Below are 17,735 nucleotides of genomic sequence, written 5' to 3' on the forward strand. Positions count from 1 at the left end.
CAGATACAAATGCTTCCGAAATGAAATCATCTAGACATGCAGCGCAGAAGCAGAAGTCAGTTGTTCAGGATGAGCTTTGACTTTGGAAAGAACTGGGTTTAGATCTTCAGTCCTCCATGTGCTGACTGGTGAAGCTACTTAAACCTCCCTAAGCTTCAGATTCATTTTCCTTTAGTGGAAAAAACACAACTTATTTCATAGAGTTCTTGAGAATGTGATAAGATTAGGATAATGCCTGATTCTTAGGCCTTCACTTACTAATATTGAGTGATATTCAATTGAGTGTTGAATTATCAATTGTTGAATAAATGTTAAAAGAGGCCTGGCCGGTCGGCTCAGTTGGTTAGAGGGTGGTGCTGATAACACCGAGGTCCAGGGTTCGATTCCTGTACCAGCCAGCTGCCAAAAAAAAAAAAAAAAAAAAAAATTAAAAAAGTAATAGGTCATATAGAGATACTATTCTATAAAGTGTGCTGCTGATTCAACTAGCCTGACTCTGGTCATTTGAATCTTGATTGTAAGCATCACTCTGGTCTACCTGATTGTGGTATTTCCTTTTAAAAATACTTGAATGGGCATTTTCAATTCACAAATTTATTATAATTGAATTAGTAGTTATAAATCATAAAACTTTATGCAGTTTACTACACATGTAGCATAAGCATATATTTAACAAATACAATTAATGTGAGTATGTACTCACAACTGTAGTGTGGTCCAGAACTTATTTCCAATCTTTCTCAGATTAAACTTCAGGCAGACAAGGGAAATGTTTTGCTCTGGTACCCACCTTCCTCTTCTTTCACTGTCCAGACTCAGGGACTATCCTGTCTTCTTGTTTTACCTTGATCTATCGCAGGTTTGTCGCTTTTTTTTTTTTTTTTTTGCACGTCTGAGATGTGGATCTCAGACGACAATTACTCAAAGTTCACCCCAGTATTTACTGATGGTACTTATATTTTTACACCATAATTTGAGCCTTAATAGGTTCATTCTTTTTAGGACAGCATGCTTTCCAAGTCATCTGATGCAGCTGTGTATCAGTCAGGGTTCTGCAGAGATAAAATAGTATATACAGAGAGAGATGTAGAGGTTTATTATGAGAGATTGGCTCATGTGATTATGGAGGCTGAGAGTTCTGCAATCTGCTGTCTGCAAGCTGAAGGCTCAGGGAAGCTGTTGGTTCCTGTCTAAGCCCAAAGGCCTGAGAACCAGGGGGCCAATTGTAGTCCTGGTCCAGGTCTGGAGGCCCAAGAACCAAGAGCACTGACGTCCAAGGGCAGGAGAAGGTGGATGTCCCAGCTCAAGCAGAGAGCAAATTCGTCCTTCCTTCCCCTTTTTGTTCTATCCAGGCCCTCCAGGGGTTGGATGATGTCTGCCTGCATTGGTGAGGGTGGATCTTCCTTACTCAGTCTACCAATTCAAATGTTAATCTCTTTTGGAAACACACCCACAGACACATCCAGAAATAAAGTTTTATAAGATATCTGGGCATCTTTTAGCCCAGTCAAGTTGATACATAAAATTAACCATTACAAGCTGCCTCTGGCCTTTTGTGTGATAATTTACCTAGATGGAAGGTGACAGACATCAAGGAAGCCTTCAATAGAGGCTAATTCATTTCAGCTGAATCTTGAAACATGTCCCGTCAACCATTCAGTGGGGGAGGGCACTCCAGGAGCAAGGAAAAGATGAAAGTGTTGAGAATACATCTTGTTCCCACCAGTCTAGTTAGAGGGAAAGGTTCTCAGCAAGAAATGGCAGTAGGCAAGTCTGGACAGAAACCCAGATTATGACAAGGATTGCAAACCATACTGAAGAGTTTAAATTCCACACTGCAGATGTAGGTGTACACGATGAAGAACCACTGGAACGTGGCTTTACATTGCCACTTACACGACATTTACATTGCAGTAGTTATGCTGTAACAGACTGGGAGTGAGTGGCAGGAAAGGGCACTTTAAGTAACATCTCTCATGACCCCCACTTCCTCCTCAATACAATGCAATCCCTTGAACTTCACAAATCTCTTCTATTCCTGTGGACTACAGCCACACATTCTTCTCTTTGTGGCATGCATCTCACTCTACTTATTTACACACCTGTGTCCTCGACTAAATCATAAACCCTTTGAAGGCAGTGACCATATCGCACTTACTTTTATACACTCAGTATCTAGCCTGGTGTCTACAAGAAAGTAGGTATTCACTGAATTCATAATTACATTCATTCAATAAGTATTTATTGCGTTCTACTATCTAGTTACCTGAAATTTATTTTACAATTAAGGTTCTTGCTATCTGTGACAGATAGGTAAAACTCTTAGGAAGAACAAGATCACCGAGTGAGATGCCCATACTCATTCTTATTCTACTCCATCTTCCCTACAAGGCAGAATGAATGAATGAATGAATGAATGAATGAATGAATGAATGAAAACACCATTAAAATTGGTGGCAGAACTCTACAGGCTGGCTTCCAGATCTGCACAGATATCCATTTCTTCCTCTGTTTGGACCATCTATGAAGTGATTAAAACCTCCCAGTAGCTGACCCTAAAGCATTCTTTTAGTCTCAGTTTATTGCATTTTTATTCTCTCCACTCCAGCAGTGGATATACCTGAATGAGCATGCTGTTTTCTTAGCAGCTAGAATCTGAGCGGCATGCCAACTATTAGCTAATAAAGCAAATTATTGAAAACTTTAAAACCAGCCCCAATTTTCTGCATTCAGGACTAATAGATCTTATAATGTGGCCATTATTATAAGATCACCTCCTCTGTGATCTCATATTGTGGCCATGAGCTTTAGCAAAATGGGCGAAAGTGCCTTTCTGCTTATGCTTAAATACTAAGAGAGTGCTCATGTGATTTTCTTTTTGATAGAAAAGAAAGACTTAGTTTCGCACTCTCACGTTCCTCCTCATGGTTTATACTCAAACACAGAAGAGCATTTACGGCCATTACATAACATGGTACTGGACAAGGGTAGAGTGTTTACACATGCATAACTCTGCCCCATATGTGGAATGCGATATAAACAAGTTTAGGCAGGACTGTGCCCCCAAAGATGAGGGAATTGCAGAGAAAATTCATGTGGAGAGTAATCCACCAGTTTCTGTGTTCTGATCACTCATTTTAGAATTCATGAAAAAGGAAGGGAAGCTGTAAACTATCTGTGCCTCTTGCAATACGTGGATTTGGGCATTCGATTATTTGTCAGATAGCTATGAACGTTTTAAGCACGAGCACTGCTTCTACACATGTTGTGAGGGAAACAGTTCTCTGGCTCGACAACACTGATACAATTAAAGAGCAAACAATACCGTGTAAACATTCCAGGAAAAAAACCAGAGGGAGCAAAGATACAGGGCAACGTTTGAACTTTAGAATCTCCCACGTTGCTATCGCGTGCTTGAACAGCATGCTACGGTCATGAGTGGAATCACATAAGGCATTTCCACTCTCAGCCCTACGCATCTCCCCAAAGTAAAACAAAACAAGCAAAATGGCTATGACGTGCCAAAAGGATTAATATATTGTCCTTACTTGACCTTTTCCTCACTTCCATTTGCAGAAAACAGGTGGTTCATTTCAGTCACGCTCACATTCGTGTTCTGATCCTGAAACCTATCTAGCCTAAAGATCATAAACAGATCAATTGAATACTTGTTTTTCCGAGAATGAAAGATACTCCTGTTCAGAAGCTGATGCCCAAATCCTTTTATCCCTTCATCGCTCACAACACTCACTGTTAATTACTACTTGTCAATGCTTGTTAAGAACTGCCTACCTCCACTTTCTGAATCTCAGAATAAAATTAATATACACAGTGGGCATACTTCCGGAGACTTCGTCGTGGAGACTCTCTACATCTAGCACATTTCATTATGTAAATGTGACAACATGAAAATAGTGGGGTTTTTTTTGGCATTTATAAAATTCAAGGGTGCTCATAACCTTCAGGGAAATTGGTCTTTGTTCTTGGAGTCTTACAAGTGCATCACATAAATTGTCTGTTCCAATGAAGACAGAAATAGAACTATGAGTGTGTCCATATAGCATCTTGAAAAATGATTTCATATTCCTAGTTATTCTGCTCCCAAAGCATTGTACAAAACTGATTGAAGTGAAAACTGGAATATCGTCCACCACAGAGGAGGGTTACTGCTCAGCTCTTCATCTCCCTCATGACTTATTTTTAAAGGGCTGTTTTTAAGACACAGGACTCAGTTCATTTTTTGGAAGGTACACTGACAGATATTTGCTTAGCTCTTGCTGCGGAAACTTTTTTCTTTGAAAAAATCTCACTGTAAACACGAAATCTTAAAAATACTTCACTTTCTTCACTGTCTACTCCAAACTAGCATTGATCATAAATTCCTAAAATAATTCATCCAGATAAAGTTAAAAAGGTTACACGTATGCACTTTTAGTCAAGTCAAAAATTTAGCTTTACAATCCATAATAACTACAGAAAATGGTAACAATATTATGAAAAGAAAGCAAAAGAAAGTGCTCCCTGTAGGTTGGACTTTTAAATTTTTTTGAACAAGTTAGAACGACAGTATAATTCTATCTATCCTTTTGAAATCCTGCAGATTCTTACAGGATAATTTTCACATCTGGACTTCTCTTAACATTGATAAAGAAAGAATACTTATTTTCCGTGTATGTTTTTTGACTCGTTATGATGACAAATAAAATATGGCAGCTAATAAAAAAAAAAAATCTAAGTTTTTTTGTTTGTTTTCTGGTTCTTTCCTCTTAGCCCTGTTAAATTCCAAACAATCCATACGGATCATTTTGGATAGGTATTAAACAATTATTTTAAACGGACTCAATTCATAAATCTTTAACAAGAATTTCTCTATTTTAAATAATAAAATATCCCCAATACATGCTTAAATCCCTTTACTATTTATTCATCAGGGGAAAACATATTTTGGTGATTTTAAAAAATCTGACTAATATAAATTTTAAAATTGATCTAATTAACTAACAAGTTAATTAATGAAAAGGTAGCAACCACTAGTAATGGTCAAAAGAGTTAATACAAAGGAATATAAGAAATATATAGATAGAATAAATAAAATAGAAGGATTTAGAATATTAAGGTCCTAATGCACTCAAATGATGGGAAAGAGCCAAACTAATGTCATCAGTATGTTTGTTTAATAGGAAAGCCATGTCATAAACACTGATCACTGGAGCTGGACAACTCTTTCCACCTCTCATTAACCACCACTCTGCCCCCTGCTGTTCACTTTGATAATCTGTGACATTATATGGCCTGGGGCCTACAGAATTCATGCCCTAGCTACTACTAAGCTGTCACTTAACCCCGTTCCACCCTGTGGAACAGAATTGTTTTCTCCAGATGGCCTCCATTTCCTCTAAACAAGCATCCAACAGTGTTCTGATTTTCCAAAACAAGACAAAAAATCTCTTCTCCCTTTCCCTTCCATTAGACTAAACATTACTATTCACATTTCCTCATGTCACTGGTAGCATTTCTCTAATTTTAGAGCTTTCTTATTTCCTGTCTTCAAGATATTTTTCTTATCACTTGGTAGGACACATGTTGTTACATCCCGATTTTCTTCTATATCAAATGCAGTATCTTTGTTCTCAAGAAAGGAGCCAGTGCCTGGAAATCTGATAGCAATAATTATAACCCAAATCCTCAATAGCTAACAGGCCTTGAGCACATATGTACCAGCCACTCTTAGTGCTTTCAGTACGTTAATTTACTTAATCTCCTCAACCACCCCGTGAGGTAGGTACTATCATCGCCTTTTTTACAGGTGAGGAACCAGAGACACTGAATAGTAATTTGCTTTAGATGAGGTCACAGAACTAGTAATTGGGGAGCTGGAAGTCCAACTCAGGCAGTCTGGCTCCAGAGACTATGCTTTAACCCCCTCACAATTATGGCCAAACTATGTAGGTATAGTGTAGACAAAGTACAGCTACCAATAACTAGACAAAGATAACAGTAACCATGGAAGCTAGGGCTAGAGCTGTGTCAATTTATCTGCTCCTATGGAATTCAGTGCAGGAAAACAGCATCTTCTAAGAGTATTTTCTTGGTATATAACACTTTACTATCTCTACCAAAGCCTCTGAAGCATAAAACTGGGGCCCAAAATTCACACTGACTTGAATTTTTATTGCACATAATTCTTCACAATATTTACAGCCTGAATCACAATGAATGGTATTCCATCAGAGGAACTGTCTTAAGTTCTCAGTCATCAGCTGGTTAGTTGAATTAAAACAATGACGACTCTAAGTGGAGCTGCGATAACAGAGAAGCTTATCTACTCCCATGTGCACAAGTCAGGAGCGATCATCTCCCATAAAATAGACCTGAAATTATCTCTCTAATCTAAAATGGATTCGGTGCTTTTTTGTGTATTAATTTAATGTTCAAGGTATAAATTACAAGTAGATCAAAAACACTCTATCTGAGATGCTTTATTTTTTCTTTATCAATGTCTGAACATGGCCACTAATTCATATTAAATATTTGCCTGTAATATGATATACTATCATTCTGAATTTTTTCTACTTCTTCCAACCTAAATTGGTTTCAATAAAACACCTGACTTTAAGAAATACTTATCATATTTGACTCTCTTACTAACATAAACTTTTAAAAAAGGTAGGATAGATATTAATTTAACTCACTTAGATTCCTACCCCAAATTAAGCGTGAATGGCTGAGAAAAAAACTAGTAGGCATCCTTAGAATAATTTTTTCACGTAACATCTGTTGATTCCTTATAAAAAATGGGTTTGAAACATAACGTAGAAAACCTATTACGTGGAAGGGCACTTGAACAGTTCCATCAGTCAATAAATTCCATGTTTTAGAGTCAGCACCGTCCTTCAAACATAGTCCATGGACATTGTTTATACAGACTTGAACCTGAAATAACTAAACATCTTTGTAGAACACAGGATTTACATGTCTGGGTTGAGAGATATACTAATATGTTGGTAACATCCAAATAGTTTAATATTGTTTTAATCATATTTTGAAAATCCCTGTTTCTCTACTATTTAATTTAAAATATAACAGAGAACAGCCGGCAATGATTTTAGATTCACCTTGGTATTACTGCTGTCAACATCATATAAAATTAGGTCACTTAAAACTGTTACAATAAGGATTCTCAGTTTGCAAACTAAAACAGTGCCTTCAGCTTACCAAATTAAAATCTGAATCAACTTGACTCCTCCAATGTTGATGAACTAAGTAAAAAGTATCTACAGATAGAGGAACAAACAGAGCAATATATCTTACATTTGGGGTGCTGTTCTGCTCGTATTTTGTGAGTTTTAGTCATTTTTTTATCCTAGCTTAGTAGGTAGTTAAATGTTGTAAGCAATGTATATTTAATGTTTGACACTTTATTATCTCTATCGAAGTCTTCAAAACATAAAACTGAGGCCCCAAATTGATAGCACCCTGCTGCCTTTCTTGATTCTATAAGAATCAAACATGTATTGTGGACATACTTTAGTTTCCCTTGCTTCAAACTGGGAGGCACTTTGGTTTGCTACTTGATTAAATCCCTTAAATATTTTGTTACATAGCATATTGTAAATAACTACTACTACAAGCTCCTATTATACAAAAAATTAATGAGTTATTGAAAGTTAAAAGGCAGGTATTATATAAAAGGCAGGCATTATATGTTTTCATAAAGGACTATCTGGATATTTAAAAAAAAATCATCCAGGGCCGACCCCGTGGCTCACTCGGGAGAGTGCGGCGATGGGAGCGCAGCAGCGCTCCCGCCGCGGGTTCGGATCCTATATAGGCATGGCCGGTTCGCTCACTGGCTGAGCGCAGTCACAAAAATGGACAAAAAAAAAAAAAAAAAATCATCCAAATATCTATTGAAAACCCGTATAATGCATTTCCTAAATCTCAGATCTCATGGAAATCAGTTTAAGAAAACCATACACAAAATGTCCTACATTTTTCTTTGAAATTTCCACGAGCATTCCAAAATTTGTTCACAGTGCCAGATGGTGTTACCGTACTTCACACAGTTTCTTTATATACAAGCGTACTTCAAAAAGTTCATGGAAAGATTGTATCATCTTTTAATTCTATTTTTCAATGAACTTTTTGACATATCCTTGCACGGTAGCATCCAATTTGGCAACAGGCCCCCCAAATATCTAACACATGCATTTGTATTTATTTGGGTTTTAAAAAAAGAAACGATAAAGTAAGACCTATAAAATGGAAATCTCTAGTCGTCTTTAGCAAATATGCAGGGTTTCTAGATTCTCTTCATTCCCATCTAAATGTAAATAATATAAACCGCTGGAAAGGGGCTCTAGAACAGACTTCCAAAGAATTCCAGTGGCAGTAGAGTACAATATATTATGCCTCTGCTGTTTTACTTCTTATACTGGCGGATACAGAGTTGTGAACAACTCTGTATTGCACTCTAAAGAGGTTAACCTTAACTTTTATGGATGGTAGAAGCCCAATTTATAAAATACCATCAGATGTTCATTATATTCGCAAATAGATACTAATACTACACAATTGCATAATACTTATAAAATACTGTACAGTTATGTAATACATTAATTGAGATACACAGAATTCATTGTTTTGTGACTTTGGCCTACAAATATATTATTCGTCCATCAATTCAAAAGAGCGTAAATATGGAAAATCAGTATTATTTTTTACTTATCTGCCATGTGCTATTAATGGCAAAACATTCCCTTTAGACACTAATCCAAATGGAACAACTTATGAGCAAGTTTATTTAGTATACTGACTATCTAATTATTTCAACACAACTGTATTTCAGATAACTTCTTAATTTTCTGTAGATTTTAAAACTTTTTCTGTAACTTGCATATGTCACTTATCTAAAAAACTTCCCAGAATATTTTATAGTTTTTAAAAAAGTGCAGCAGGTCATGTTACCTGAATTATTCAAGTCTGTGACTGAAGTCCAGAATCATCTATTAATATCAATGTAAACAGATCAAGGAGCTTTGAAGGGCACAATGCTTTGTCCTATATCAGTGTTTCTAATTCATCCGCTAATAGTATAGTATTTATCGAATTGCCACAGTGTATTGGCCAAGATACAGATTATGAAGGAGATATATAGATTTATTGTGAACTTTTTAAATCCTGAATTGAGCTTGTCCCATTAATAATATAAAATGAGGCAAATACCACTAGATTACGGTTAGCCTAAAAAAGGCACACTTCTAGGGTGCTCATTAAAAGTTACCTAGCTTAACTCTAGATTGGATAGTTTAACATAAGGAACTAGGAATTAGAAGACAAGTTTTTACATTTGCAGTCAAGACAGTTTCAAATTACACGGTTTTCCATCTTGTAAAAGTAAAGCAACAACATGCAGTGATGATGATAAACTAGTATGTTGAAACAGTCCATTTCACAGAGTCATTGTAAGGATAAAATGACATGGTGTAGGGAGAAAGAGCAGATAAACTATAAAATACTACAAAAATGTTATTAATATTACCCAAAGGATTTAAGCAACTCAGACCAGGAATCATGCCTTTTCATTTTTGTAACCCATACCATGCCTTATCACAACTGTAGGTCTTAATCAAAGGCTTACTACTTTTTAAAATGGAATATAGTAAACCAGGATGCTTCCCTCTACTTTTTTCTTTTGGGCCCTGAGATAAAAAGCAGATTTGTGAGATACAACTTTTATAGTTGGCATTTCTCAAGCTGTATTTTATATTTCAAGTTTTCCTACTCCTTTTCTAAGTACAGAGACCTAGTACTTAAACATACTAAAACTTAAACATCCTGGGAGATATGCAGGAAAAGTAAAATAGGTGGAAAGTCAGGTATACACAAGAAAAACAGAGATAATCTTTTCTTATGTTACGTGATTTGATTCTTATGATAAATTCTCAATTTCTATCCAGAAATATTTATAACAGGCTTACACTCACTGCTGTGCTATATAGGATCTCAAGAGTCTATAGGAGAATCCTCAAGGATTTTACAGATTAATTGTGGAATTGTGACTTCAGTATTAGAAATAGTTCAAATACAATGTGATTCCTAAAGAAAGGCACACCTTTGGAAGTGCATTAATCAATAACTAGGGTTTTTAGAAACATGTGGCCAAGAATAATTTGTGAAGCAGGGTCTACATACTTACTCTATAAAGGGCCAGATAGTAAATATTTTAGACTTTGGGGGCCAGCCACTCTCTGTTGCAAATATTCAACTCTGTTGAATACAAAAGCAGCCACAGACAACACATAAAGGAATGGGCATAGCTGTGTTCCAATAAAACTTTATTTACAATAACTGCCAGCAGGCTCGATTCAGAGCATGGGCTGCAATTTGACGTTCCTCATTGTAAAGGAATTCTCCTAACTCTCTATAATTTAACAAATGGTCAATGTATACCCCTCATGTTACTAAGGCATGCATCAATCAACCTCGACCCCTTTGTAGCTTACCTTTGACAACTGCAATGACAGCCACGTGAGATTCTTCATTTCTTTAAGATTGAAAAAGAAGATGCAGTACAAACATGAGGTCTGGAGACATCCTCTCTGGAAGAAGTTGCTAGGAGTCTGGGTGCACAATGTGCAAGTCTTTTTCAATTACTCTATACAATACAAGCCAGTAATTAAATACATATGGAATTGATTAGGTGTGTTACAAAGGAGTTCCAAATTTAAGTGTTATTTGGACCTCGCATATAGGACAGAATGATTTATTTGGCTTTCTGTAGAGCTCTGGTTTCTTCAGACTTTCTGAAGCCAGACAGGGCCGGACTAGAGCCTGGCAGATTATGAGTGAGTGCTATACGAGAGAGAGAAATATACATACACACACACACATGCATGTATATGTATATATGTGTATAAGTGTATGCATATAGATTTCCATAAATATGTGTGTGTGTGTGTCTGTGTATCTATACATGAAAAGAGAGGTTGATTTGATTAGGATGGAAGAAAGAGAAAAAGCATATGCTGTATGTTAGATTAAACACTGTTTTTGTGTTGCTATAACAGAATACCTGAGACTGGGTAATTTATAAAGAAAAGAAGTTTATTTGGCTCACGATTCTGCAGCAGCTGCATCTGGCCCAGGCCTCAGGCTGCTTCTACTCATGGTGAAAAGCAGTAGGGCAGCTGGCATGTGCAAGATCACATGGCAAGAGAGAAGCAAAAGAGAGAGAGAGGAAGGTGCCAGGCTCTTTTTAACAACCCCCTCTTGAGGGAACAAATTCATTCCTGCATGACCTCACTCACTCCCCAGGGAGGGCATTAATCTACTCATGCGGGATCTGCCCCCATGACCCAAACACCTCCCATTAGGCTGTACCTCCCAACACTGCCACATTGGGGATCCTATTTCAACGTGAGCTTTGGGGGGACAAACATATCCAAACTATATCAGAAACCATTCCAATTTTCTCTCTTGACTTATCAGGGTTTGAAATCTTTTTTGTGCTCTGTATGACTTACTTGAGTGATTCAAAGTAGTTCACTACTTGTCAATGTTTTAACACACTGAACAGATGACACACCGACATCCTTATTGGGTTAATGTTAGGCTGAAATAATTTCTATTCTTACTTCCTTAGAGCCTACACCTTTTTGTCAGCTCATGCTAACATGCCTGTCCAACACTCAGTATAGTTTTGGTAAAAAAGTAGAAACAACATCACACTGGAGCTCTGTGTCCTTAATTGCTAAGAAACATTGAACGTTCGTATTATACGTTTTTATTCAATGAAAATGTAATCCAATGAGGACTCTAGACAGTCTGTTGGCATTTCCATAAGAAATGTCAGGCACTGTTAATTATAAAGGTTTATTGACAGTAATTTGAAAATCTAGAATCTTAATAGGAGTCTTAATAAAGTATTAGCCAAAATATTTTAAATTAGATATCATAATTAAATAGAAATTATCTTCCTAGCAAATCCCTTTGCTGGCGTTTCGTTAACTTCTAACAAAGAATGCTAAAATAAGCTAACAGATAACCTATTTTAGATTAATTAAATCAGTAGGCAATAAATCCACACATACATCAGATAAACAAGTATTGGTTAAGCACATATTATGTGCATGACATCTCCCAGACCTAGGGCCACATGACGATGATGAAACTGTCCCTGCCTGAGCTTAGAGTCAAGGGCCACATATAAACAAGCAAGGAGGTCTTCCCAAAGGAGCAGATTAGGAAGCTGCAGGGAACACACCATTTAGCAGAAGAGGTAAGATCTGTATTCTAGTAATACTACTGTGAAGTAGTAAGAGCCAATAGATGCTATCAGAATTTAAAGTGGCAGGATGCTCTTTTATAGGACAGGGGGATGTGATCAAGGACGTCTTCACCAAAGTGATGAACTTGAACCTTGAACGAAGGGTAGAATTTAGAGAATGAAGACTGAAGTGGACGCCAGAAAAATGCAAAGACATAGAACAAGAATATGAGTTAACATACAGAAGTGGTGTCATGTAAATTCATGTCTCAGTAGAATAAGTAATCTTGTTTTGACTAGATTGCTTGAATGAAGGAATCCTGCAGTATGTGAGAGGGAGGGAAGGCTAAATAGGTATAGCTGTGCTGTATTGGGGAGGGCACTGAAAGCTAACCTGAATATATACTGGGATTTCTAAAATTTCTGCTAGCAATTATAGTTCACTGTGATAGTTTAATGCAGTAAACAAAACAAAACAAAACAAAACAAAACTGTATTTAAAGATACTGTACAATCCCAACTCATCATCCAGTCCCCTAAGTGAACCCCCACATGCTTCTCCCCAATATACTTCACTATGTATAAATACCTACATATGCCATGATTTTCTAGAATCTAGAAAAGTAGATATTCAGACTTGAACTTTTAACTTTAACTTCGGCACCTTCCTTTCTCTTGTTCCTGACATCCAGTAGACACGGTTGGAAAACATTCACAAATGTCATGTGCTGGATAATGTTGTACCCAGGAGGCAATATTTCAAATGGCATATGAATATTTCTTGTCTGGTCTCTCAAGTGATGTTATGAGAGTCATCGGTGTCTTGCCAAAGCAAGGGATCAGAAACTCTCCCAAGTCCTGAACAGAGAGATGGTTAGCCAGTGTAAAACATAGAATGTGTGATCACAGTTCTCTTCTTATTGTCAATCATTAGTGGGTTTATTCAGACATGTGAGCTGGGTTTACAGCCATGGAATCTAGAACCGAAAGGGGCCTTAGTCTGACCTTCTTTATTTTACAGTGGAACAAAAAGAAGCCCAGAAAGGTAAAGCGACTTGCTCTGGGAGAGACAGCTCACTTTTTCTACAGCCAGGACCAGAATGCATATCTCCTGGATTCTAGTGTGGTTCTCGTGTCAAAATAGTTATATCTTATTAAGTTTAATTAGCTTTAAATTAACTTAAAAATAGATGTTCAGTAACTCTTCCTGGTTTAGCAGGTTTCTCAAACTTGGCACTATTAACATTTGGACCAGATAGTTTTTTGCTGCGGGGACTTCCTGTGCATTGTAGTATGATTACCAGCATCCCTGATTTCCCCCTATTAGATGCCAACATCACCCTCTCTCCCCTGCACTGTAACAATCAAAAATGTCTTCAGACATTGCCCAAATTGCCCCCGGTTGAGGACGACTGCTATTCAGGTATCGGGTCACAGGTACTATTCCTGGTCTATGGGATACATGTGAGACCCACCCTTACCACCTCCCCCACCCCGCATATACCTCTAGAATCATTCCTTCAGGTGCCAGTCTGACCTAAGCTAAGGGCTGTCTTCCAAGAATATCAGTCCAAAAGCAGCATACAGCTTTTCTCAGGTGATCTAGTTTCCCCTGCTGGTGTTAACTCCATTGTTGAAATCTAGTTATCCCAGGCTAGCCAAGGCCACAGGTCATTTCCCCATCTATTGCATTCATTATTTCAGCATGAGTTTGAGTACCTATCATGTGCTAGATACTCTCCTGGGCACTGGGAGGGCAGAGTTCAGCCTGCACTGGCCTCAAATACATAGAGAGATAAGTAAATGAACATCTGTCAGCCCTCTGATGAGTGTAAGGACAGAGGTGTGTGCAGGGTGTTACTGAATTAGGGAAAATACCTAATTCACATTGAGGGCAGTGACAGGGTGATACATCCCAGAAGAGAGCTCCAAGGAATGCCAGCTGCGTCTTCAAGGACAAATCAGAATGAGCTAGACAGAGACAGGAAAAGGCCTGCTAGGTCGAGGGAGCAGTGCATCCAAAAGCAAGACGGAAGAAAACCTGGCTTCTCCTGGCTGAAGTTTCAACACAGGGTGAGATATGAAGCTGGAGAATAGGCAGGACACAGGTCTTGAGGAGCCCATTATACTATGCCAAGGAGTCAGGAACGGATCCTGAAGATCACTACAAGCTGGGGAGTGCACCAGACTTGCATTTTAGAAAATGCAAGTATAGAAAATGAGAAAAATGGGGCTTTCAAAGCAGAAACGCAGGCTATCTCAACATAAACCCTTGATGTGCACATAAAAGAACCGTCGAGCCAGAATCCACTTGCTTTCTTACATCACCACGGGAGGGATTCTCCTCACAGTTCCACTGCCAGGAAGACTGGTAAGAACAGGAGCAGAAAGCACAGCATCTTCCTCCACCCTGGAATTGGGAGGAGAAAACCTTCTCACATCAAGGCAGGAAGCAGAACTTTTCCTTCCGGAGGCTAAGACTTCAAAGAGATTGAGTTCTTCATCATCCTCCCTTCCCACTCAATTCGGAATATATTTTTCCCAGAAAGAAAAAGGATACATTTTGCTATTCTTAAATATACGGTTCAGCTGATTTATGGATTAAAGATGTGTTGCGTACACATGTGTGCTTGCATATGTGCATTAACTGTTGGACATGTTCTGTCTGTGGGAAAATAAATTACAAATTGACTTTCAGGACACAATCCAGTTGCCAGCTGTGAACTGTGCACATCTGTGCAGAGAAAGAACAAGCAAAATGACAGTAGCAAAATGCACCAGACACATTGTGATTAGAGCTCTTCCATAAAGTAGTCTGGAGCAATTTAAGAGCAATATAACTGATCACAAAAGATGCAAATTGAAGCAAGCTTTAGGTGGCTGTTCAGGCTCTGCCTGGCATAAGGGAGTCTACATGAAGCCCCAGTAGCTACCCCAGAGCCTGGCACATAGCAGGTGCTGCATCCGTGTTTGGGAAAGGGAACTGGATGTGAAATGGACCTCCACGCACATCTCTCCTGGTTAAATAAGACTTAGGAAAAAATGCTGGTTCAAGGAGGCTCTGAGCTTGTGTGCACAAGAAAGGAAGGAATGGGACAGCCTGGATTAGCCTAGAAGGATAGTAAAAGAGAGTTAGAAAGTCCTTGCACCTGTGCTCATGGGACAGAAATGCCTTCCTCTTAGGGGCAGAAGCTAATATAGATACGAGGTTGCCTTGATAAATTCTCAATAATGTCAGTAAAGGGGATCAACTTAAGTAAATTCATGTTAGTCTTGGGCCCTATTGTGTATTCGTTTCAAGAGTTGACTTGCTGATTTGTAGCTGAAACATGGTGGCCTTCCTCCTCTGATTCATCCATGAGTCAGATGGCCCTGGCTTCCTAGAAGTCTTAATAAAATCCCAGTAGTTTTCATTAGCAACAATCAAATCTAGCTGAATCTTCTTTCTAAGTGCCTCTTTTGGCCTTTTGCTACTGTCCTGACCTCTCTCTAGCCTCTCCCAGTTCCAAAACCCCTTGATTGTTGAGGGCAAAACTACTTTCTAAAAACAATGCTTTGATTAGATTACAACCCTTTTCAAAATCCCTCCTCCACCTCCCAAGTACCTGTGGAATAAAGTACAAACCTCTGTCTTACCTTTTAAGGTCCTGTAGAGTCTTCACCTATAAATTCCACACACTCCCCAGTCTTGCAAACAAGGCAACATGGTATCTTTAGTGTCCCCCTAATAGGCTGTCATTCCTGCCACTGTGGTTCACTCGCACCTCAGCAGCCTGAAATCCTCAATTTCTCCCTCTCTATCTTAAAAGATCGTTTCTGAGTCTGATCTACTGAATGAAGGAGAAGTCTGACCGCATTTCTGCCCACATCCTGCTCACTCCTCTCCGTTCCTTGCACGGAATTCTATGCATCTTTGACTTCCTTTCAAAGGGGTGATGCTGTTTTCCACAAAGATGCTGCCCACCCCGTAGCAGTGAGCAGTGCAGGAGAACTGGATAACCCAAGGCTCTAGAAAGGTGCCTGGCACATCCTGGGCACTCAACAAACGCCTGTTAATTATTTGGATAAATTCAAGATGTTTGACTTTGTTCATTTAAGATTACCACCTCCTAGGTGCTCTCCCCTAGGCCAGGGACTTTCCTCTCTCCCCACCAGGTGAGGAAAAGCATTTGAATATCTTAACTTGGATAATGTTAGCTTTGCCATATAAAAAGCAGCACTTCCTTTGTAACCCTGTAAGAAAGGAGAACTCGCCAATCTCTCCGCCCCACACCTACCCCGTATTGAATTTCAGGTTCCTCGACCTGGATGGTTTCTTACTAAATAAAACTTTGCATCTTCTCTGCAGTGCAAGGGTAACCTTACCTCTAGCCAGCCAAATCCCCAGTACGTTTTCCATGCGAGAAAAATGTATTTAAAAATGGAGGTGTGAGTGTAAAACGTCTACAGGCAGGAACAGTACAACAGGTGCTAAGCTGCAAAATCAACACACTAAACACTCAAACAGACCTTCTAGGCCAGCCACATGCTCTTTAGCTAATCTAATGTTCTTTAGCTATTGTTTCAGGGACTTTTCGAGGACAAAATGCCCTCTCTCCTGGCCCTTGCCATTTTTCACCCATCACTTACTACTGAGAGTGTGTCTTGCTTGTTTATCTGGGCGCAATCTTTGTCGCGCCCAGTCATCTAACTCAGCGACCCGGGCAACCACGTTTCCTTAAATCAGAGCCCCATGGACTCCACAGGAGAACTACATTACCCAGCGGTCCCCGCGCCCTTCGCAGGAAGGACGTCTGCGCACTAAGATACTCAGTTCCAAGTTTGGAGCTTTTAGCTGCCAGCCCTGGCCCATCATGTAGCTGCAGCACAGCCTTCCCTAACGTTGCAACTGGGGGAAAAATCACTTTCCAGTCTGTTTTGCAAGGTGTGCATTTCCATTTTGATTCCCTGAAAGTCCATCTGCTGCATCGGTCAAGAGAAACTCCACTTGCATGAAGATTGCACGCCTGCAGCTTGCATCTTTGTTGCAAAACTAGCTACAGAAGAGAAGCAAGGCAAAGTCTTTTGTGCTCCCCTCCCCCATCAAAGGAAAGGGGAAAATGTCTCAGTCGAAAGGTAAGAGCGTATCTGCATTACTTGCAAAAATGCAAAGAGTTGTGCATGCATTTATGAATGCATGGATGCAATTTTCGCCTGGCGATTGCATTTTTAAGTTTGAGGTTTTCCACAGCTCAGTTGCATTTCCTGTTTAGTATGTGTCTTTTTTTGCAGACACAGAGAGTTCCTGTAAGGCAGGGCTTGCAGTTCAGCTGTGCATTGACGTTATTTGCATTCTTCTGCTAGGATTACTGAGCTCTTTTTGCCTTTTGCACAGTCAGGAGAGATAGAGCAGGTTGGTAGCGTCTAAATGTGCAATGCTTTATATAATTGTACAATTCTTTAGTATGCACACATATTATAAGTAATT

The 17,735-nt window shown here is 38.8% G+C and overlaps 1 protein-coding gene and 1 long non-coding RNA gene across 2 annotated transcripts in view; one reads left to right on the plus strand and one right to left on the minus strand.

Moving 5' to 3' along the window:
• Window positions 1–796: 796 nt before the first annotated feature.
• Window positions 797–16,990, minus strand: LOC134365205 (uncharacterized). Its single transcript, XR_010021957.1, has 3 exons — window positions 16,898–16,990; window positions 10,506–10,657; window positions 797–1,052 (listed from the first exon to the last, which is right to left on the minus strand). It is a non-coding gene; the product is annotated as an uncharacterized LOC134365205 (long non-coding RNA).
• A 131-nt stretch (window positions 16,991–17,121) lies between these two features.
• Window positions 17,122–17,735, plus strand: part of MAP2K6 (mitogen-activated protein kinase kinase 6) — a 106,002-nt gene continuing 105,388 nt past the window's right edge. The window contains exon 1 of the mRNA XM_063081099.1: window positions 17,122–17,383. Within this exon, the coding sequence (XP_062937169.1) occupies window positions 17,368–17,383 (16 nt within the window). The 5' untranslated portion in view covers window positions 17,122–17,367. The remainder of the gene's footprint in view (window positions 17,384–17,735) is intronic.

The sequence above is a fragment of the Cynocephalus volans genome, chromosome 16 (assembly GCF_027409185.1).
Source record: "Cynocephalus volans isolate mCynVol1 chromosome 16, mCynVol1.pri, whole genome shotgun sequence".
Classification (NCBI taxonomy): domain Eukaryota; kingdom Metazoa; phylum Chordata; class Mammalia; order Dermoptera; family Cynocephalidae; genus Cynocephalus; species Cynocephalus volans.